Source organism: Python bivittatus, unplaced genomic scaffold (genome assembly GCF_059951505.1).
Source record: "Python bivittatus isolate LINGU-HERP-01145 unplaced genomic scaffold, Pbiv_v1 ctg000940_np1212, whole genome shotgun sequence".
Taxonomy (NCBI): Eukaryota; Metazoa; Chordata; class Lepidosauria; order Squamata; family Pythonidae; genus Python; species Python bivittatus.
In genome coordinates, this window is record NW_028277123.1 from 950,564 (window position 1) to 974,351 (window position 23,788).

A 23,788-nucleotide genomic window follows, 5' to 3' on the forward strand; every position below is an offset into this window, starting at 1 on the left:
AAAAGAATTAACCTAATGCTTAAATCTCTAGAAGAAAAGGAAAAAGAAATGGAAGAATTGACGTTACCGCGATTCCAGGAAACCTCCAGAGTGTTAGAAGGTAAAAATGTCTAAAATTTTAGAGGGGGGATTGTAATGAATAGAAATTACCTTTTAACCAAACTTCCTGGTAATAAGGCTTTCTGACACTTAAGGGTTAAAGTGATGAGGCTTGGAATTTGAATGTGTGTACAAAAAAGGAAGGGGTCACACCAAGGAGAGACATGGGGATGAAAGGGAATGAAACAAACGTTGCCTTTTGTTGGTAAGAATGTGTGAATAAGCGAAGGAAGGAAGATAACAACACAAAGGACAGAGATTTACGGGAGACAGGATGGTCCTGGGCCTTGGCACTGATCTCAAGAGAAGTATAAACTGTGAACAAGAAAAAAAGGGGGTTGGGAATCATTGCAAAAAAGAGATAATGTATTCGTTTTAGGCGATAGGTTGTGAAATCGACTTGCCCACCCCAGGGCAATAACAAGGCAGGACCAACGCGACGTGTGAAGGGATCCATCAAAACCTTGCTGAACTCTCTAGTGGCGCACTTCTTGCAGCCTGCGAGCTAAGAAGCGTCAGCCTTTGCAAACAGTTGGAAATAAACTTTGCCTTTCCAAATCTAAGAAGGATTATTAGTGCAGCTTTGTTTCTCACAGTTAGGGTGGATGACCAAAAGTCTCCTCAACCGAACCCCACCTCTGCGATCTCAGCTCCCTCCAAGCCACGTCTGAAGGTCCCAATAAAGCTCCACAGTGGGGAGATAGTCCTTCCCAGAAAATGGAAGTCCATGAGGCTCCTCCACTGGGAAGGGAGACCCTGCTGCACCTCTTCATCCTTCATCACTGTAGAAGGGACCACCACCTGAAGGAAGGAGCGGACCTAGTTCTTTCATACCTCTCATGCCATCTCCTGAAAGTTGCTCCCGGCCCAGCTGACCAGTTTCCCCAGCGAGAAGATGGGGCAGTAAGGTGGCTTTGCTCCGTAGCGACACGTTTTCAGAGAGGCATCTTCTTTGGTGCCAAGAACGTTGGTTCTGCGTCAGAAAGGCAGGGAAGTGAGAAGTTCAGGAACATGGTCATGTAAAAATGCAGTGTCCGTGAGCAACGTAGGCTCCCTCGTTGTCAAAATGGAGCACAGTATCACATCCCGTTATAACACCTACTCACAGGCACATGAGTCACTTACATCCTGCTGTTTTGGTTAAAAATCCAAGAGTCTCCTTATACGCGGATCGACTTATCCAGAAGTATATACTGGAAATACGGGAACTTTAAAAACAGTATTACTGTATAGACTTTTGGAAGCAGACCCTCGAATTTTCAGCCAAATCGCGAAAACAAAAGGCGCATTTTTATGGTATTTTGGTTACTGTGATTTTCGAACCTGATTTTTAGGGTGCACTTTGGAACCTAAAATGCTTGGCTGATCTGTGAGTCTAGACGGTAAGTGAAAAGGAATTGCGTGCCGATTCTGCAACTGATGTTGGATACCAGTCACACACGCTACACACAATACATCAAGAAAGCTGAAAGTTGCTGGCTGACACCACGCCGTGGAGATGTCTGCACACCACCGCTGTACCCCTGAGGAGATTTAGCCATTTAAAGGACTATTCAAAATAGGTATTTAAAGGAGTATATTTTCAAAATAGGTATTTAAAGTATTTAAAGTATTACAGATAAGGTAGCTTCTGGCTGTGAAACAGGTGGGATCCGTACGGTTCCCATCCTTCTGATGCTGAACGCTTGAAAGCTGGTCTGTTTCCCAGACCTTGGGTTAGGTGGGGGCTGCATCAAGTACAGGACTTCAACTGTTAGTAAGAATGTCTGTCCTGGGGCATGTTGCTCTTTTTTCACTTTTACACTGTTTTTATAATGTTAATCTTGCAGGCTGCCCAGGGTCTTAGGGAGTTGGGCGGCCTTCTAAATCTAACTAAAAAGTAAGTTGAACCATGGAACACACCCCTGAGAATTTCAGTCCTGGGTCAGCACACTCCACTCCCAGCAGCGCTGAAACGGAGCGTCCTGCAAAAGCTGAAATCCTTTTTCTTCTCCTTTCCTTATTTCCCTCTCTCATAACTCTCAGTCCACATATCGCTGAGCATCGTCCTCCTTTTTCTCCCAAGACTCTCCTCCAAGGCAGAACGTCTCCTCTAATGGGGTGGAAACGACTAAAAGAAGCAAAGAAGAAAAAAAAGACTTACTTGGAAAAATTAGACCTGGGGAAACGAATGGTGTTCTTGATGTAAACCGTGAAATTTTCAGCATTGGCCAGAACAGCTGATCTTAAAAGGAAATAAGTACATTGGTTAACTGAATTCTTTTGTCCTTGAGTAGAACCAAACTGTATTTTAGGTACGTCTGACAAAAGGGCGAATCCGGTATGGATCTATATTTTCCACATGACAGTGGAATGAGGGACGCAGGGGTTCAAGCGGAGACAGGGGACCCCTTTCTTAGGGATCTTTCATTCGAGTTCCTGCCCTGGGGAAGGGGTTGACTAGATGACCTCGAGGGAGACTCCCAATTCTGGGATTCAAATGCTCAGCTTCTACCCAATTTTTTTTTGTAAAAAATGCAGGGCAACCAACTCTGGTCTGTCTTTCTTCTCCACCGGACACAAAGCTAGTATTTCACACGTCCCGCTGATGTTGTTCCCGATGTTTATACACAGCCCGGTCTTGATCCCTGTAGGAGCAAACAAGATGATGAGAAAAATGTCAGCCAGATGGTAATTTTGTGGCTCGCTGGAATCATTTTCAGGTGGGTTTCGGAAGAGTGATAATGACAGGCATGACTGTGGATGAGGTGAGGTCAAAAAGGTCAAGATGGCAGTCACAACCAAACATTTTGCAAATAGCAAACAGTTTCAATCACATAGTTGTGACCTCCATTTTGACTTTTTTGACCCCCTTCAGATGCCACTAAATAATGGCGGAGGCTATCATGAAAAGAGTACTTTAAAAATTATCCTGCACGGAATCTCTTGGCTGTGTTCATTCATTTTGATGAAGGTGCATTTAAAAGAGAAGGAAAAATTACCAACAACTTTGGGTGGGGGTCCATAAAAATAAGATAAAATCTAGAATGCCCACCCCCAGCATACAAATTCAAAATCAATTCCTTGAAAAGATTTACCAAAAAAAAAAAAGAAAAAAGCAGATACCTATACTGGCTGGGGAATTCTGGGAGTTGAACGCCACCCATCTTAAAGTTGGTGAGGTTGGGAAACACTGCACGAAACACTGAATTTCAGCGGTGCTTAAAAGTTTGTGAACCCTTTTAAATTATCCGCATCTCTGCCTAAATACGACCTAAAATGTCATCTGTTCTCCACACAAGTCCTACTAGCAGATGGAGAGGACCCAGTTAAACAAATGAGTCAAAAACATTATGCTTGTTCCTTTAGTGGTGGAGGAAAGTGGTCCAAAGCTACATATTTGTGTGTGGCAAAAGTATACTGAAAATTCAACAGCGTTCACAAACTTTTAAGCCCCACTGAATTCTGGAGGGTCTCCAAGCCTTGGCTCTTAATTATCCTTCTACCGTATAATATGAATGTGGGGACCATAAAGGGATTGATTTTAAATCATAACGTTATTTAGAGATGTTGCTTGATTGTTATTAGAGATTTTGTTGGAGTTTTTAATCTCCTTAGAAAGCTTGTATTGTCTCTAATCATCATGAACGTGGCACGGCTTACACTGATGTTTTAATCTTGCACATCTAAGCCGCCATGACTGAGTGCAGTGGGTGACACGTTAGCTCCAAAAAGGGCGACAACATTAAGAACAGCAATTATGCCATTGCCGGATCTCCCTGGTTCTCCTGGAGTGCAGTCTTGGTCACGGGAACACAAAGCATCTGGAGTCTCCGGGTTCTGGGAGAGAAGGAAAGGACAGAGTCTTCTTCCAAAACCCGAACTCAAGGCTGGAAGCCAACCGGCTTTCTTCCAGAAGAATCCTTCAACTGACCGAGATGCAAGGGAGAAGGCGGTCGAAGCATGGCGGTCCACGTTCCCTTCTTCCCATGGAGAACCATTAAAGGAACGGATTTTGTTCAGCCCATTGTTTCTCAAGCGTGGCCACTGTAAGATGGGTGGGCTTCAACTCCCAGAATTCCCCAGCCTGCATGCTTGAAGATGGGTGGAATTCTGGGAGTTAAACGCCCACGTCTTAAAGCATGCTGGGTGGGGAACTCTGAGACTTGAAGTCCCACTTCTTAGAGTAGCTAAAGTTGAGAAACTCTGCAGCAGGGTATCAGAATCTTCTTTACTGTATGCTATGCACTGCTTAAGCACTCACTCCGTTACTTCCACACAGTCCTTACACACACGCCACCCTTGTCAATTTTAATCCCAGACTACCTCAGCGCAGGTATCTTGCCGCTGGTTGGGGCTGATGATCAAATTGGCCATTCTGAAAACAACACTTTCGCCCTAAGATGGGGGAAAGAATTAGAAAAAGATTGTTTCAGAATTTTGCTAGAGAAAGCGGAAGGAAGGAAGGAAGGAAGGAAGGAAGGAAGGAAGGAAGGAAGGAAGGAAGGAAGGAAGGAAGGAAGGAAGGAAGGAAGGAGGGAGGGAGGGAGGGAGGGAGGGAGGGAGGGAGGGAGGGAGGGAGGGAGGGAAGGAAGGAAGGAAGGAAGGAAGGAAGGAAGGAAGGAAGGAAGGAAGGAAGGAAGGAAGGAAGGAAGGAAGGAAGGAAGGAGATTATAGCTCTATTTAAACCATGGGCATAGTTTATCCCTCCACCCCTTTCCTTGAAATCACAATATTCCCAAATCTGATGTCCAGTGTGGGAGGATGGGAGGATTTGAATAGGTACTGTATATAGCAGTTGGTTTTAATACATCCTTGCTAGTCATTGCTGATTCCATTAAAGCTAAGCAGGGTTGGATTTAGCAGGATGGGAGACCACCAGGGGATCCCAGGGTTGTAGGCTAGACTCAGAAGCTGACATTACAGAAGAAGGTTACTGCAAACCAATTCTCTATCGTGGCCAAGAGGTCCCCAGGAGTGGTCTTGAGGTCATGTGTGAGATTTCATGAGATGTCTGGAAATGGTTCTCCGCTACCTGAACTATCAGAGAAGCTCTGCCAGTCCAAAGGACACCACCCTTCCCCAAACCTGGGACTTTTAAATGGATTGGGCCACTACCCCTCCATCTCCAGCATTGAGTTCCTGGCTGGGGATGATGGGCCCTGAAGCCCAAGCTTTCTAGGGCCTACCCGTTTGGGGAGGTTTGGAGGAGACAACGCAGAGGACGTGAACCCGGTTCTGTAAGCAAAAGGGTCGGACAACGGGAAGTCCGAACCCGGTACCTGCGGGGGCATGACGTAGTCCACCATGTCCCAGATCCTCTTGCCCTTCTCCGAGGTGTTGGTGAAGGCGACCCCATGCTGGCTGGGGAATTCTGGGAGGTGAAGTCCACGCATCTTCAACTTGCCACGGTTGAGACACACGGAGCTACGGAATAGTTCAGATAAGAAAACATAGTGCTAACATAGAAATAGAACACAGAGATTGAAATGGATAGATTAAATAATAGACCTGGTGGGCAACTCATAGCATTAGCAAGATAGGAGAATAAGATAGGAGTTTAATTTTGCACGATAAAACAGTTTTGTGTAGGAAAAACAAGGGCAGTCTTTGGGTCTGTGTTCTGTACCATATTAAAAAAAAAGAAAAACTAAGAAGGGTAAAATCTGAAATCTGACCGCCTGACAGAGTTTCTCTGTGCCCCTCTTGAGCCAATAACATCAAGTCAGGCGTTTCCTGAGCTTCTTTCTCACTTCCTCTTCTTTCCCCAGCTAAGTTGATAGTTGCTCACCTCTCCTGGCGTTCCTTCTTCAAAGCTGTCTCTATATAGTACACAGTGGAGAATATTTGCACTGGGCAGTTATCTCCATGGCTCCTTCCAAACCAGCCTTTCTCAACCTTGAGAACTTTACGACGTGTGGACTTCCACTCCCAGAATTCCCCAGCCAGCTGGGACGGAATTCTGGGACTTGAAGTCCACACATCTTCAAGCTGCCAAGGTGGAGAAACACTGTTCCAAACTTTACACCCTTTCATTAAATTAAATTACAGTACAAGGAAGCTGATTTCAGTAGGACTTCCAGAAGAATGTAAGATCTCTTCAACAAGGAAGTGCCTTTATGGGTATTTATCTACATCTCAGGTAAAATTCTAGCCAATATACACCATGCCAAATTATTGAACCATGATAATGATACAATAATAGAGTATAATATGAATGCATACAGGTTTATAAATCCATTCTGGTTCCTGTTTTCTAAATTACTTGTTCAATATTTTTCCATAACTTCTTAGTACATACACACGTGGGAACCCTTTTCAACAGAAGGCAAGACATTCACTCCTCTCCTTTTCCTTCCCTCTGATGTCAGCCGGCTAGAAATTGGAAGCATTGCTATAAAAAAAAAGATTTAAGAGCGCCGTGATTAAGGAGTCATCCTTCTTTTCCTTTTTTAATGAGCGAACTGTGGACTTGGAAGGAAATTCTTATCTGGTTTAAATTCCGATCCTTCAAAGAATCCCAAACTGGCATCTTTATTAGGAACAACGATGGGGTGCCTCCCAAGTGAGCAACCTTTCCGGCTCAACTGCACTCTTCGTCTGGTTGGAGACAGAGAAGGGAAGATGTGCTGCTGTGCCTTGTGGCAGGGATGAAATGGAGAAGAGGTCGTGTGCATTGGGCATCAGGACAGCCTCTCATTAATCCTGGATCTTCAGTGCTTGCATTATACTGGGACCCCAGCTTTTCTGTTTTCATCCTTCCCGTCCCATTTATGGTTGCAGTTCATTGATCCGATGTTTCAATAATGCCGTCCTCTGTTCCAAGAACACGGGGGCTAAAAGCCAGTAGCATCTCTCCGCTCGTTTGCAGGACTCACTTTCCAGGTACACACAGAAGGCAGCTTACGAGTGAAAACTGCACACCCCAGAAATACGGAAGGCCAAAACGAAAGCTAATGAATTAAAAAGCGAATTAAACGTTAGTACCATTACGATTATCTCATAGAAGGCTAAGCAATTTCCCTGTATTGTCAACCTCCAAGCGGTTTAAACCATTAAAATATAATGATAGGAACAAATAAGCTAAAACCATATCAAAATATACGTTTCTTAAAAATGCAGGGGAGGAAGAAAAAATATGATGATGATGATGATGATGATGATGATGATGATGATGATGATGATGAAGATGATGTCATGCAGAGCTGAGCAATTCGTATCAGAGGAGGTGAGTGAATAAGCAGGTGGAAGAAATCCTGGGGGTGTCCCTGGGGGCAAGGGGAGAAAAGCTGTGGGATGACAGCATGATGCACCGGGTCACACACTGTGTGTTGCCCAAATACATGAAACTTTGCATTCCCACAGCACAACACTGCTTTTGTCATTTGGACACACCCCTTCAGCCTTACAGATTATTCTGAGATCTCCAAAGCGAATTCTTCCTCTTAGATTGCAAAAAGTGTGTTTTTCTCCCCAGATGTTTGAGGAGGTTACCCGAGGTGGACGAGAGGAGTCAGTCGCCTCCGTGTCCATCTCTCTGGCTAGCGGTGGAAGGGGACCGCTTGAGGGAGGAAGGTTGCCATGGCAACTGTCAGGGTTAGGCCTAGTTGAGCGCAAGAGGCCGGAAGCCTCGACCTTGGCTTGTTAATGACATAACCAGGGCTGGGGAAAAGAACTGGCTTGCGGAGAGGATATTTAGCCACAAAATCCCAGAGGGGAAAGGGGCATCTACAGGGAGCCCCCAGGCTAAGAACGCCCGGTTTACGGACCAGCCGTAGTGAAGAACGGAGCCTATGGCAGCAAAATTCAACTTAAATTCACAGGGGTTTGACTTAAATGCACAATGGTTTGAGTTCATGACAAAATACTACAGATACAGTATTATACAAGATATTATACAATATACAATAATCCTGCACCGGCTTACGAATTCGGCTTGACAGATCGTGGGAACAGAACTCGGTCTTAAACTGAGGACTACCTGTAGGTCATCCTGCACTGAGTCCTGGCCTATTATTGCCATTTTCACACGTCTGCCAGATACTTCTCCTTGAATCCAGATCCTTCCCAAAGATCTAGGATACGCATTTATTTCTTTATCCATCCAATTTAGATAGGCCCCCATCTCACTTTTACAAGCGACTCTGGGCGCTTCACAACAAAGTCAAAATAGCACGAAATACCGAAAAAAACACTCTAATCATTAACAATGAAAAAACTACAAGAAATGAGCTAAAACGAACGTAAATGAAGGGCTGTTAATATCCACTGAGCCTCCTCACCAGCTCACTAGCTCCTGAACCACATGGTTGGAGCCGATGCGCTATTGGCAAGAGACGGGAGCTGAGACGGGAGTCCCTTTTTGGATCCTTCAGGGAGGCACCAAGCGCACGATTCGGGTCATCATGTGGCCTTCCCAAAGACGCCCAGAGTGGTCGACAAAACGGAGGACAGAAACAATCTCCGGCAAAGGCAATTAGGTTCAGCGTTCAGGAATAAACTATCCGCTACGGAACGGAACAACCTGATGCAGCGATTCAAATGATGTTTGTCCGAAAGACCGTGAGATGAGCCTCTCGATGCAGCTTTTGGGTTGAAATGCAAAAAATAGGCGGATAGGTGATAGAGATGGGAAGGCCTGGAAAGAAGCCGGAAAAATTGGGAAGACGTTATTGAAAGATTTCTGAGACTTTTGTAAATCTTAACTTATTGCACGTTCTCTCAGCTGAAGACAAGCAAAGCCTGGAAGAGAATTCAGGTAACCCTGGACTTCTCCAGGTAGTTATCAAACAGGGGAAGTGCGCACCTGCGCCACTAGGGGGCGCTGCAGGGAAACGCCTCCAGTGTAGCTTCCTTGTGTCCCTCGGACCTCCGACAGGTGAGTCATTGCTGGTACACAGGGGATGATGGTTTCCGTCCTCCTCTCAGGCCTCGACTGACAGGTGAAGGGGTGAATTTGTCTGAGAAACCACTTTCTCTTTTGTAACCCTTCAATGATTATTGATTAAGGTTCTCCACCATCGCAGCAGGATGTTTACCTATAGTCTGGTCAGTAAATTGGTTTTTCTTTTCCTCCTCTCAGGAAAAGGGTGAGACCAACACCTAGAGCTTGGAAACATTTCCACAGTGCAATTTCTGCTGACAACAAAGCTGCAATTTGCAGATATTGTGAGAAGAAATACTCTTTTCCAAATGCCACAAGGATGACCAAACACATTCTTGCGTGCCAGAGGTGACCTAAAGACATTAAAAAATACTTTATGGAGTTAAATGATGGGGACCAGAATGAAAGGGCAAGTAGCTTTTCCTTCCAGAGTTCGAATTCCAGAAACGCTATTTCTGCTGCTTCTGCATCACTGCAAAGTGTTTCTTCACCAGCAGCATCTTCAGGTAAAGAAGTGTTGCAAACCACTGCCTCACAATTATGCCCCATACCTTCATTGGTACATAAAGTGACACTTGAAAATCAGGAGAAAATGGATCATGCCCTTGCAAGAGCAACATCTGCTTCTGGATCAGCATTGTCCATAACTGAAAATGCATATTGGCAGGAAGCTTTTCAATTATTACGACCAGCGTATCGTTTGCCAAGCAGACATTCCTTGAGCAAGCCTCTTTCGGAGTCAGAATACGAGCGTGCGATGGGATCTGCACAAGGAAAAATCAGCGAAGCTCTATGTCTCGCAGGACTTACACATGGACGGACAAATGTTCGGGGAGAAGGAATCATCAACTTTGTGATAACAACACCGCAACCAGTCTTTTATAGAAGCACTGAAACTGGAGAGAACAGACATACTGCAGAGTATGTATATCAGCAGTGAAAGATGTGCAGTTTTAGAAGACATTGAGAACATGGGTGAAGTCTTGGCTTTGCTGACTGACGATGCAAGTAACATGGAAGCTGCGTGGGAAATCATCATGGAAAAGTATCCACAGATTACTGCATTAGGATGTGCACCTCATGGACTAAACTTACTTCTGAGTGTCTTCATGAAACTGGACACCCTTCAAAGGATTTATAGAAGAGCTAAAGAAGTTGTCAAGTACGTCAAAGCTACTCATGTTGTCACCGCAGTCTTCAAGAAGAAGCAAGAAGAAAAAAACGCAGAGAATAAAATAGTGACACCGAAGCTCTGTAGGACAACACGCTGGGGTGGAGTGGTGGTCTCCTTTGAAAGTTTACTGAAAAACAAAGAAGCTCTTCAAGCAACAGGAATAACTGAGGATCCTAAAATCCCCAGAAATATCAGGAACGCTGTGCTTGATGTGGACGTGTTTTGGGTTCAGCTGCAGAACTCCCGGCAGATTTTAACGCCAATTTCTTCAGCAATCCGTTCATCTGAATCAGACCCAGCACTTTTGTCAGAAATTCCTAACCACGTGGCTGTGATAAAAACATCTCTTTTTGGAAACCTAAGTGCATCTCCAAATTCAAGTGAAAGATCTTGTTAAGAAACGGGAAGAATTTTGTTGCCCTCCAATACATGCTGCTGCAAATCTAGTGGATCCACGACTCAAAGGCCGCGGTGTGAGTGATGAGAAAACAGCTGCTGCGTTTGACTGGAAGACGAAAGACGCTGCACTCTTCGGACTTGAGGTTGGAAAAGTACTTTCAAAGGTTGCAGGATATGGACCATCTTCAGGGATCTGGGCCAGGAACGCCCCTGGATTCTGCAAAACACATCCCTCCTGCAACACGGTGGCCAGGTCTCTGCGCCACGCCACCTCTGACACCGCTCGCATCTCGCTGACTGCAGATTCTGCATCTTCTGCTGCACGTGAAAGAATCTGCTCTACGTCTGGTAATATTCACACCAAATCAAGAAACAAACTGACCCACGAAAGGGGAGAAAAGCTTGTTTCAATCCGTGCAAACCTACCGTTTTTAGAAGTCCATGAGAAAAACGACAAAGAGGAAGAGGAGGAAGAAACGGAAAATGACGACAGCAATTCAGAAAATGAGATAGAATAAACTGCACGTATATCTTGTGTCTTCTGCTTCTTTTCTTTAAAGCACCACTCAAAGGGTAGACTTTCCATGGAGCTTGAATATTGAGGTGGACCTTAACTTTATTTGCCGTTAGCGCTAAGGGGCAAAGCGGATGATTTTTTATGTTGATGGTTTCTTGCTTTTTTTTCTTGCTTTTCAGGGAAAGGGGGGTGGTTACCTGTTTTATTGCAAGCACAATACTTTTATGTACACTGCATTTCACGCAATTTGTAAAACTGCTCCACACTGAACTTTTTTTCCAATTTTTCCAAAATTTCTATTTTTTCCAGAAAAAAATTGTTTTTTCTCAGGCTTCAACATTTCTGGAAATCTTACATCTCTATTCCCTACCCTTCCAAACCAATCCGCTCCTCCACTCCAACCCCTCCCGCAAGCAGAGTCCAGAGCTGGTCACAGATCACAGATCGCTCCACTCCGACAACAGGGGGAGACAGGAGGGGTGGAAAGAGAGGGTAACGTGGCAGAAGTGTCTACGATTATTTTTATTGTTTTCCTCGCCACCTAGTGTCACCTTGAGAGAGGGCGCAGGGTGGCCATCTCAATTGACATGAATTAATAAAATAAACAGAGCAGGGTCCTGGTTCAAAAAGAAGAGGGTGCGAATCCGAATTGCTGCAGGGTTTCACTTGATGACCACAAGTCTCCTCAACCAAACCCCACCTCTGCCATCTAAGCTCCCCCCAAGCCACGTCGGAAGGTCCCATTAAAGCTCCACAGTGGGGAGATAGTCCTTCCCAGAAAATGGAAGTCCATGAGGCTCCTCCACTGGGAAGGGAGACCCTGCTGCACCTCTTCATCCTTCATCACTGTAGCACGGACCACCATCTGAAGAAAGGAGTGGACCTAGGTCTTTCATACCTCTCATGCCGTCTCCTGAAAGTTGCTCTTGGCCCAGCTGACCAGTTTCCCCAGTGAGAAGATGGGGCAGTAAGTTTGCTCTGCTCCGTGGCGACACGTTTTCAGATAGGCATCGTCTTTGGTGTCAAGAACGTTGGTTCTGCATCAGAAAGGCAGGGAAGTGAGAAGTTCAGGAACCTGGTCATGCGAAAATGCAGTGTCCGTGAGCAACGTAGGCTCCCTTGTTGTCGTAACTGAGCACAGTATCACATCCCGTTATAACACCTACTCACAGGCACATGAGTCAATTACATCCTGTTGTTTTGGTTAAAAATCCATGGGTCTCCTTATACGCGGATCAACTTATCCGCAACTATATCCTGGAAATACGGGTACTTTAAAAAGAGTAATACTGTATAGATTTTTAGAAGCAGACCCTCGAATTTTCAGCCAGATCATTCCCAACAACTTTGGGTGGGGGTCCATAAAAGTGAGATAAACTCTAGAATGCCCACCCGCAGCATACAAATTCAAAATCAATTTCTAGAATAGATTTACCAAAGAAAAAAGAAAAAAGCAGATAGCTATACTGGCTGGGGAATTCTGGGAGTTGAACGCCACCCATCTTAAAGTTGGTGAGGTTGGGAAACACTGCACGAAACACTGAATTTCAGCGGTGCTTAAAAGTTTGTGAACCCTTTTAAATTATCAGCATTTCTGCCTAAATACGACCTAAAATGTCATCTGTTCTGCACACAAGTCCTACTAGCAGATGGAGAGGACCCAGTTAAACAAATGAGTCAAAAACATTATGCTTGTTCCTTTAGTGGTGGAGGAAAGTGGTCCAAAGCTACAGATTTGTGTGTGGCAAAAGTATACTGAAAATTCAAAAGCGTTTCCAAACTTTTTAGCCGCACTGAATTCTGGAGGGCCTCCAAGCCTTGGCTCTTAATTACCCTTCTACCGTATGTATGAACGTGGGGGACCATAAAGGGATTGATTTTAAATCGTAACGTTATTTAGAGAAGTTACTTGATTGTTATTAGAGATTTTGTTGGAGTTTTTAATCTCGTTAGAAAGCTTGTATCATCTCTAATCATCATGAACGTGGCACAGCTTACACTGATGTTTTAATCTTGCACATCTAAGCCGCCATCACTGAACGCAGTGGGTGACACGTTAGTTCCATAAAGGGCGACAACAGTAAGAACAGCAATTATGCCATTGCCAGATCTCCCTGTTTCTCCTGGAGTGTAGTCTTGGTCACGGGAACACAAAGCATCTGGAGTGTCCGGGTTCTGGGAGAGAAGGAAAGGACGGAGTCTTCTTCCCAAAACCCGAACCCAAGGCTGGAAGCCAACCGGCTTTTTTCCAGAAGAATCCTTCAACTGACCGAGATGCAAGGGAGAAGGCGGTCGAAGCATGGCGCCCTATGTGGCCTTCTTCCCATGGAGAACCATTAAAGGAACGGGGTTTGTTCAGCCCAGTGTTTCTCAAGCTTGGCCATTGTTAGATGGCTGGGCTTCAACTCCCAGAATTCCCAAGCCTGCATGCTTGCGGATGGGTGGAATTCTGGGAGTTAAACGCCCACGTCTTAAATCATGCTGGGTGGGGAATTCTAAGACTTGAAGTCCCGCATCTAAGAGTTGCTAAGGTTGAGAAACTCTTCACCAGAGTATCAGAATCTTCTTTACTGTATGCTCTGCACTGCTTTCACACTCACTTCTTTACTTCCACACACTCCTTACACACACGCCGCCCTTGTCCGTTTTAATCCCATCCTACCTCAGCGCAGGTATCTTGCCGTTCGTTTGGGGTGTTGATCAAATTGGCCATTACGAAAAGAACACTTTCGCCCTAAGATGGGGGAAAGAATTAGAAAAAGACTGTTTCGGAATTTTGCTAGACAAAGCAGAAGGAAGATGAGGCAGGAAGATGAAGGAAGGAGCGAAGGAAGGAAGAGCTCCAACGCCGTGGTGGAGGCAGCCGTGGTCTCCTGCCATACTTCCTCACCACCCCCGCTCCCAGAAGCACTGAATGAAGGGGTCCGGGAGGTCATCCAGCCCTCCCAGGGCAGTCCCGCAGCACCCCCGACGGATGCTTCCCTCCCCCGCCCCCCAGTTCTGTTTAAACCCCTCCAGCAAAGGAGAACCCCCAGCACCTGAGAAACATTTGTGGCGCTTCCCTCGCACCACCCTGGCCGCCATCTTGACTTTTCTGACCATGCCCGTGGATATCCCTGCGCCCCAGTGCCGCATTTCGGCATCCGTGGCTGGTGAAGGCAGGTCGCAAGGGAGAAGAGATGGCTCCGCCTATGCTGCTGTTCAACAGGTGCCCGCTAGAGGGCGGTGGAGACCACGAATGGCCCAGCTTTGCTTCCCGTCAGCCTGTCTCAACCTGAGCGACTCTGAGATGGGCGGACTTCGACTCCCAGAATTCCCCAGGCAGCATGCTGGAGAGCCCCCCACCCAATACAGTTTTGGAGGCCCTCAACAGCCCCCTAAGAAGAGTGCTGCGTTGTGTTGGTGTCACCCAGTGCACAAAGCGTTGGATGAGATACAGGTTCGAGTCCCGCATCAGGCGTGGAAACTCCCTGAGTGACTTTGGGCCACACACTTTCTCTCGGCCAGCCTACCTCACAGGGTTGTGATGGGGCTCCGAGAAAGCGAAGCGAAGGGAAGAAAATCCTCCTGGCTCCTTGAATTTCACAGACACCTCAGGGTGATTCTCTGGGTAATTACGCAGCCACAATTTACCATTGCCATTTGGAGTGAGGTTTTGATTTCCACGTCACCTCTGCAGACCTGGGATCTCTGAGTGGTCCCCCATCTAAGCACTAACCAGGATTGATCCTGACTGGTTTTCAGGTTCAGCCAAGATTGGCCAGCTGCAGAAAAAATATCCTAATTTGCAGCGAGGAGCCATTGTGTAAGGAGTAGAAACTACCTTTTAACAAAACGTCCTGCTAACAAGGCTTTCTGATACTTAACGGTTAACGTGGTTACGCTTGGAATTTGAACGTCTTTACAAAAAGGAAGGGGTCACACCAAGGCGAGACCTGGGAATGAAAGATAATGAAACAAGTGTTGCCTTTTGTTAGTAAGAATGAGTGAATCAGGGAAGGAAGGAAAATAACAACACAAAGGACAGAGATTTAGTGGAGACAGGATGGTCCTGGGCCTTGGCAGTTATCTCAAGGAAATTATAAAATGTGAACAAGAAAAGGGGGTCTGGGGATCATAAAAGAAATAATGTATTGCTTTCGGCATCTCGGATAGGTGGTGAACTTGGATTTGCCCCCCCAGGAGAAAAACGAGGCAGGACCAACGCGACGCGTGAAGGGATGCATAAAAACCTTACTGAAATCTCTAATGGCGTGCTTCTTACAGCCTGCGAGTTGAGAAGCATCGGTCTTTGCAAAAGCTTGGAAAGAAACTTTGCCTTTCCAAATCCGAGAAGGATTATTTGTGCAGCTTTGATTCTCACAACTGGGGGCTCGTCCGGGATCCTGAAGCGGAGTTCGGTAAGTCCGGGGCTGCAAGCCCTCTCTTGGGGGGCGCCCTACTGATTTCAGGAGCCGAAGGGAAGCTGTAACTTTCGGATCCCGTTGCCCGTTAAAGGACCGGATTGGAAATGGTGGTTCGGGAGGGCAAGCTGACCAGGGTGAATTCCTGACCGGCATTTTTCCCACCAAAATCGGCCGAGACCTGAACATCGTGCACGAAACCAGGTAAGAAACGCAGGCATTCGCAAAGCATTACCTGGCAGGTCGGGTAGGACTGGTGCGTGTCTGAGACTTGAATGACGGAGCGGTGCGAGACGCATTACGGGACACGGGTCCCTGAACGGGAGAAGCGAGAGCAGACTCCCGATTTGCAAGTCCAGTTGTCCGCGAGGAGCCTGGCCAGAGACGGAGGAAGTGATTGGTTTGGTTAAACGTATGTGATTGAAAGTCTCAGTAAAGCCTTTAAATATCCAGTCGGGATGGGAAATAACACTAGCAAAAAGGGTCAGAAGGAACTACTAAGTGTGAGGCTCCAGAGATCCCTGGAGAAAGCCCGTTACGCAGGATGTTAAGTGGACGGGATGTCCCACCACTGAGAAAGTATACCCTGGATCTACAAAAAGAGAAAATGGTGAAATATTGTTATTTCGTGTGGCCCAAGAAACCGATCCAAGGGGATTTGGTTCATTGGCCGCAGTTTGGTACAACTGACTATTTTACACGTCAAGCACTAAAGGAATTTTGAAACAGAAACAGGGCGTCTGAACTAGAGAGATTTTATGCTAGAGTTTGGACCAAAAGTGAGGAAGAAAATTGCTTTAAACTGTTGGCAGAGGATCAAGGAGAAGAGACAGAGGGGGTGGTCCCAGTAAAGAAATGGACCCCCCGGACCATTTACCTCCACCTTACAATCCACATTGAAATCAAGGGAAACAAATTCCAGCCGTTCCCCAGGCACCAATCCTTCCACATCGCCAACCGTAACCCTGAGACCTCCTGGTGACTATTCTTGGGGATTAAAAGCCCTATTTGATGATCTGAAAGACAATGAATTACCAGAATACAACCAAACAAGGAGGAGGAGGAGTTTAGCCGAGTACAAGAAAAATGTTTCTTTTCAAGGAGGTGCCGAATGGCGAAGACGCTAATGGAGCTCCAGTAATAAGTTATGTGCAAGACCCCTTGAGCAGTTCAGAACTTCGAGCTTTTAAACTACAGATGAAACGTTTGGTAGAAGACTCCTTGGGGGTAGCCGAGCAATTTGACGTCTTCCTAGGACCTAGCATTTATTCCTGGAGAGAGATGATGGCAACTTGAACAACTCTATTCACTAGCGAAGAACGCCAGTTGATCAGAGGCACAGCCATCAGAGTTTGGGACAGAGAAAACCCTGCGGGACCAAACAATAACGCCCAAGGGGACCAGAATTTTCCTAACTGGCAAAATAATAATGACGCAGATCGAGAGAGTATGACAGCTGCGACCCATGATAGTCTCAGGAATAAAAAAGGTGGTACGCAAAAGTCAAAATTTAACTAGAGCCTTCAATTTAGAACAAGAAAAAGAGGAGGCACCAAGTGCCTTTTTACAACCTCTTAAGGACAACTTGAGAAAATATTCTGGCATGGACCCAGATACCGCGGAACATCAGGCGCTGTTGAAAGTGCATTTTGTAACTAGGGCATGGCCCGATATACAAAGAAAATGGCAAAAACTCGATGGATGGGCTGATCAGCCATTAAATGATCTATTACAAGAAGCCCCCAAAGTCTATGTCAACAGAGATACTGAAAAGATGAAACAAAAGAATAAAACGATGATAGGCACTGTAAATGAAGGAGTTAGAAGAAAGGCTTCCCCTGCGGATAAACCAGAGAACCGACCAGATGTAAGACCAGGCAGTGGCAGGGTGGGGCACAGGGGTGGAAGAGCATCACTTGGGCGGGACACAGGACGGGGATTTACTAGAACACCAGGAACTCCCTGGCCTGAAAGGGAGCGCTATGTGATGGAATGGAATTATGAAGGCCACATTCAGGGAGGCAAGCATCCTCTTTCGTCTCCAGAAGGGCGAGGAAGAGAGAAGAGGGTGAGGCTGGCACCTCCCTGAGGAATTAACTCTGTTTTCACAGCTACTGTGGGAACAGAGTTTCAGTCTGGGAAGATTCTTGATAGAGGTTGTAGCTAATAAACCTTGCTGAACAGAATTTGCATGGTCTCCTGAAGTTCCTCGGGCTAGGCCAGACATGCTACGGGTGTGGCCAGCCTGGATGCTTCTGGGAAGACTGTCCGCCAAAAGGACGAGAAACAGATAACGAACAACACGTGTTCTCCTTGATCGAATTAGAAGATTGGGGAGGTCAGGGGCACCTGATAAAAGGATCCCACTGGGAGCCCTCAATCAATTTAACAGTGGGATCCTTGGGAGAAGAGGTGGTATTTCTCGTGGATACAGGAGTGTCGAAATCCTCTCTTTCCTCTTTATCTCCGGGTACACAACTCTCCCCCCTTCATGGATCACTGCCTTGTTGTGGCGAAGGGGCTTGCGTAACTCAGTGAAGCCATGAGCTATACCGTGCAGGGCCACCCAAGACGGACAGGTCATGACAGAGAGTTCTGACAAAATGTGGTCCACTGCAGAAGGAAATGGCAACCCACTGCAGTATCCTTGCCAAGAAAACCCCATGCACAATGTTAAAAGGCTAAAAGATATGACGCCGGAAGATGAGCCCCTCAGGTCGGAAGGTGTCCAATATGCTACTGGGGAAGAGCGGAGGGCAATTCCAAGTAGCTCCAGAAAGAGTGAAGCGGCTGGGCCAAAGCCGAAAGGACGTTCAGCTGTGGATGTATCTGGAAGCAAAAAGAAGGTCCGATGCTGCAAAGAACAATATTGTATAGGTACCTGGAATGTAAGATCTATGAACCAAGGCAAGCTGGATGTGGTCAAACATGAGATGACAAGACTGAACATCGACATCTTGGGAATCAGCGAACTGAAATGGACGGGAATGGGTGAATTTAATTCGGGTGACCATTATATCTACTTCTGTGGGCAAGAAACCCTTAGAAGAAATGGAGTTGCACTCATAGTCAATAAGAGAGAGGGAAAGGCAGTAATGGGGTTCAACCTCAAAAACGACAGAATGATCTCAGTGCGTATCCAAGGCAAACCATTCAATATCACAGTCATCCACGTCTATGCCCCAACCACTGATGCTGAAGAAGCTGAGGTTGACCGCTTCTATGAAGACCTACAACATCTTCTAGAACTAGCACCAAAAAAAGATGTCCTTTTCATCATAGGGGATTGGAATGCCAAAGTAGGAAGTCAAGGAGTAATCGGAATAACAGGCAAGTTTGGCCTTGGACTACAAAATGAAGCAGGGCAAAGGCTAATAGAGTTCTGTCAAGAGAACAAGCTAGTCATAGCAAACACTCTTTTCCAACAACACAAGAGACGACTCTACACATGGACATCACCAGATGGTCAATACCGAAACCAGATTGATTACATACTTTGCAGCCAAAGATGGAGAAGCTCTATACAGACAGCAGAAACAAGACCAGGAGCTGACTGTGGCTCAGATCATGAGCTTCTTACTGCAAAATTTAGGCTTAAATTGAAGAATGTAGGGAAAACCACTAGACCACTCAGGTATGACTTAGATCATATTCCTTGTGAGTACACAGTGAAGGTGATGAATAGATTTAGAGGATTAGATTTGGTAGACAGAGTGCCTGAAGAACTATGGACGGAGGTCCGTAACATTGTACAGGAGGCAGCAACTAAAACCATCCCAAAGAAAAAGAAATGCAAGAAAGCAAAATGGCTGTCTGATGAGGCTTTACAAATAGCTGTGGAAAGAAGGAATGCGAAAAGCAAGGGTGAAAGGGAAAGATATAAGCAACTGAATGCAGATTTCCAGAGAATAGCAAGGAGAGATAAGAAAGCCTTCTTAAATTAACAATGCAAAGAAATTGAGGAAAACAATAGAATGGGGAAGACTAGAGATCTCTTCAAGAAAATTGGAGATATGAAAGGAACGTTTAGTGCAAAGATGGGCATGATAAAGGACAAAAAAGGCAGGGACCTAACAGAAGCAGAAGAGATTAAGAAGAGGTGGCAAGAATACACAGAAGAACTATACAAGAAAGATCTTAATGTCCCTGATGTCCACGCTGGTGTGATCGCTGACCTTGAGCCAGACATCCTAGAGAGTGAAGTCAAGTGGGCCCTAGGAAGCATTGCTAACAACAAAGCTAGTGGAGATGACAGTATTCCAGCTGAGTTATTTAAAATACTAAAAGACGATGGTGTTAAAGTGCTGCACTCAATATGCCAGCAAGTTTGGAAAGCACAACAGTGGCCACGGGATTGGAAAAGGTCAGTTTACGTTCCAATTCCAAAGAAGGGCAATGCCAAAGAATGCTCAAACTATCGCACAATTGCACTCATTTCACATGCTAGCAAGGTTATGCTCAAAATCCTACAAGCTAGGCTTCAGCAATACATGAACCGAGAACTACCGGATGTACAAGCTGGGTTTCGAAGAGGCAGAGGAACTAGAGATCAAATTGCCAACATTCGCTGGATCATGGAGAAAGCACGAGAGTTCCAGAAAAATATCTACTTCTGCTTCATTGACTATGCAAAAGCCTTCGATTGTGTGGATCACAACAAACTGTGGCAAATTCTTAAAGAGATGGGAGTACCAGACCACCTTACCTGTCTCCTGAGAAATCTGTATGCGGGCCAAGAAGCAACAGTTAGAACCAGTCACGGAACAACCGATTGGTTCAAAATAGGGAAAGGAGTAGGACAAGGCTGTATACTGTCACCCTGCTTATTTAACCTATATGCAGAGTACATCATGAGAAATGCCAGGCTGGAAGAATCACAAGCCGGAATTAAGATTGCAGGGAGAATCATCAACAACCTCAGATATGCAGACGATACCACCCTAATGGCAGAAAGTGAAGAAGAACTAAAGAGCCTCTTGATGAGGGTGAAAGAGGAGAGTGCGAAAGCTGGTTTGAAACTCAACATTAAAAAAACTAAGATCATGGCATCTGGACCCATCAATTCCTGGCAAATAGAAGGGGTAGAAATGGAAGCAGTAACAGACTTCATTTATTTGGGCTCCAAGATCACCGCAGATGGAGACTGCAGCCATGAAATTAAAAGACGCTTGCTCCTTGGGAGGAAAGCCATGGCAAGCCTAGATAGCATATTAAAAAGCAGAGACGTCACCTTGCCGACAAAGATCCGCATAGTCAAAGCTATGGTTTTTCCAGTAGTAATGTATGGCTAGGAGAAGAGGACGGCAGAGGATGAGATGGTTAGATAGCATCACTGAAGCAATGAGCATGAAACTGAGCAAACTCAGGGAGGCAGTGAAGGACAGGAAGGCCTGGCGCAATATGGTTCATGGGGTCACGAAGAGTCGGACACGACTTAACGACTAAACAACAACAACAACAATGTATGGCTGTGAGAGCTGGACCATAAAGAAGGCTGAGCGCCGAAGAATTGATGCCTTTGAACTGTGGTGCTGGAGAAGACTCTTGAGAGTCCCTTGGACGGCTAGGAGGTCAAACCAGTCAATCTTAAAGGAAATCAACCCTGATTGCTCATTGGAAGGATCGATAATGAAGCTCAAGGTCAGATACTTTGGTCACCTAATGTGAAGAGAGATCTCTTTGGAGAAGACCCTGATGCTTGGAAAGATTGAAGGCAAAAGGAGAAGAGGACGGCAGAGGATGAGATGGTTAGATATCATCACTGAAGCAATGAGCATGAAACTGAGCAAACTCAGGGAGGCAGTGAAGGACCGGAAGGCCTGGCGCAGTATGGTTCATGGGGTCACGGAGAGTCGGACACGACTTAACGACTAAACAACAATAACAACAACAACTGAACTCTCCAGAGAAAAGACCAGAGTCTCAGGGGTAAAGGGTGAAGTGTTTTATGTATCCCGAATGAAACCCACCACTTTGCAATTTGGAGAAGACCACATTGAATTCGAAATGTGACATCTTCCTGAAGCAGGGACCAATCTCTTGGGAAGAGACGCTAAGGCCCTTTTTGGAATAAAAATAGAAATTGAAAAATCACCCAAGACCCCGCCTGATGCCCAAGACATTCTCCTCCTTACTGAGGAAGATGGAATGGACATAGAGCCCATAGTCTGGGTCAAAGAAGGCAATGGGGGGGATTAAACATTCCACCCCTAAGGGTGAAATTAAAGCATGAAAGAGAAGTGGTAAAGCACAAACAAGATGGCATCACCACAGAGAGGAAAACGGGTTTCCAACCAGTAATTGATGGCTTTTTGAAGGATGGGTTATTGGAACCCTCCACGTCAAAATACAGTACTCCGACCCTGCCAGTGCGCAAACCAGACGGCACGTAGAGGATGGTGCAGGATCCTAGATTGTTGAATCCGATAGTCCAAGGCAGACACACTGTGGTTCCAAATCCCTACACCCTCCTGGGACGTATTGCACCAGCACATCAATGGTTTAGGGTCCTTGGTTTAACGGATGCATTTTTCTCCTGTCCGCTGGGCAAGGCTTCAAGGGATTTGTTTGCCTCTGAATGTAAGAACCCGTTTACAAGAAGAAAAAGGCAGAACCATTGGACTGTCCTTCCCCAAGGCTTCACAGAAGCCCCCAATCCATTTGGGCAAGTGCTGGAACAAGTCCTGGAAAACTTTACACCACAAGCAGGAACTTAATTATTTCTATATCTAGATGATGTGTTAATTTCAGGGGAAAAGAAAAAGCAAGTTAAGTGATCACCCAACAATTTATTGAACTTCCTGTGGCAACAGGGTTTAAGAGTATCAAAGTCTAAATTACAATATGTACAACAGGAAGTTTAATATCTGGGCCATTTGATTAGTGAAGGGAAATGACGGATCACTCCCTCCCGGATTGAGAGGACAGCGACCCAACCCCTTCCTAAGGATAAAAAAGAGCTAAGAAAATTCCTTGGACTCACCAGATATTGTCGTCTGTGGGTTGAAGATGATGACAGAAGATCCGAACCCTTGTATGCTCAATCGATAGACTCCGAGCCTTGGGAACTGACCTGGAGGGCTGGGGAAAAAACACTTTGAGGGACTTAAAAAGTCCTTGTCTACTGCCCCTGCTTTGAGCCTGCCAGATTCAGAATGACCTTCCATCGGTTTGTCAAGGTGGAGAATGGTGCAGCAGAGGGGTGTTGGCTCATAACTGGGCAGGGAGAGAGAAACCCGTTGCATTTTTGTCTAGAATTATGGGCCCTGTGACCAGGGGCTGGCCAGTGTGTGTTCAAGCTGCGCCTGCCTCTGAGCTGCTGGTCCAGGAAAGTAAAAAGTTAACCTTTGGGGTGCCTTGGCAGTAAGCACCCCTCATCAAGGAGGAACAATTTTAAATCAAAGGGAAGACAGATGGCTCACCGATCCCTGCATTCTGAAATATGAAGCTGTCTGAATAGAACAGCCTGATTTATTATTAACCATAGAACACAACATGAACCCAGCTGAATTTCTGAGTCCTGACCGGGATGGGGCTGAACCACATGAGGACGACTGCCTGGAATTCATAGATCTCCAAACGAAAATCCAACCTGATTTAAAAGATGCACAACGCAAAGAATATTTCCAGAGATGGGTCTTCTAGAGTGGTGGAAGGAGAGAGGTTGAACGGGGACGCCGTGATAGATGGAGACCAGAATGTGCTCCTGGAGGCGGGGAGGTCGCCTTTGGACTGGTCCGCCCAGACGTGCGAACTGTACGCTCTAAGACAAGCCTTGAGGCTGTTACAAAACAGGTCTGGAAATATCCATACCGATTCAAGGGGCGCGTACGGGATTTTGCACACGTTCGGGAAGATCTGGTTCGAAAGAGGGTTCAGACTTGGAAAAGCACCTGGGACACCCAATGGTGGGATAATTTGTTGGGGGTCCTGGTGGAAAAAGTTGGATGTTCCCTTTTATGTGCAGTAACTGGATTGTTATTCAAACCATGTTTGATTCCTTGCTTTATACGATTAATTGGTAAAGTGGTGGAAGGAATGCAACTAACAACAGAAAAAGCCCTTAGAGGGCAACAGCACGGAGTCCAGAAAATAATGGTCTTAAGGAAAGGAAAGCCAAAGCAAAGAGATAAAAGAATTAACCTAATGCTTAAATCTCTAGAAGAAAAGGAAAAAGAAATGAAAGAATTGACATTACATCGATTCCAGGAAACCTCCAGAGTGTTAAAAGGTAAAAATGTCTAAAATTTTAGAGGGGGGATTGTAAGGAATAGAAATTACCTTTTAACAAAACTTCCTGGTAATAAGGCTTTCTGACACTTAAGGGTTAAAGT

At 45.7% G+C, this 23,788-nt stretch overlaps 1 protein-coding gene across 1 annotated transcript; it reads right to left on the reverse strand.

The window, feature by feature from the left end:
• Nucleotides 1–936: 936 nt before the first annotated feature.
• LOC148213645 (P2X purinoceptor 5-like) lies at nucleotides 937–5,387 on the reverse strand. Its single transcript, XM_088131304.1, has 5 exons — nucleotides 5,268–5,387; nucleotides 4,405–4,476; nucleotides 2,630–2,835; nucleotides 2,243–2,323; nucleotides 937–1,072 (listed from the first exon to the last, which is right to left on the reverse strand). Exons 1-5 carry the CDS (start codon nucleotides 5,385–5,387, stop codon nucleotides 937–939), a joined length of 615 nt encoding a protein of 204 aa, XP_087987430.1.
• Between the last annotated feature and the right edge of the window lie 18,401 nt (nucleotides 5,388–23,788).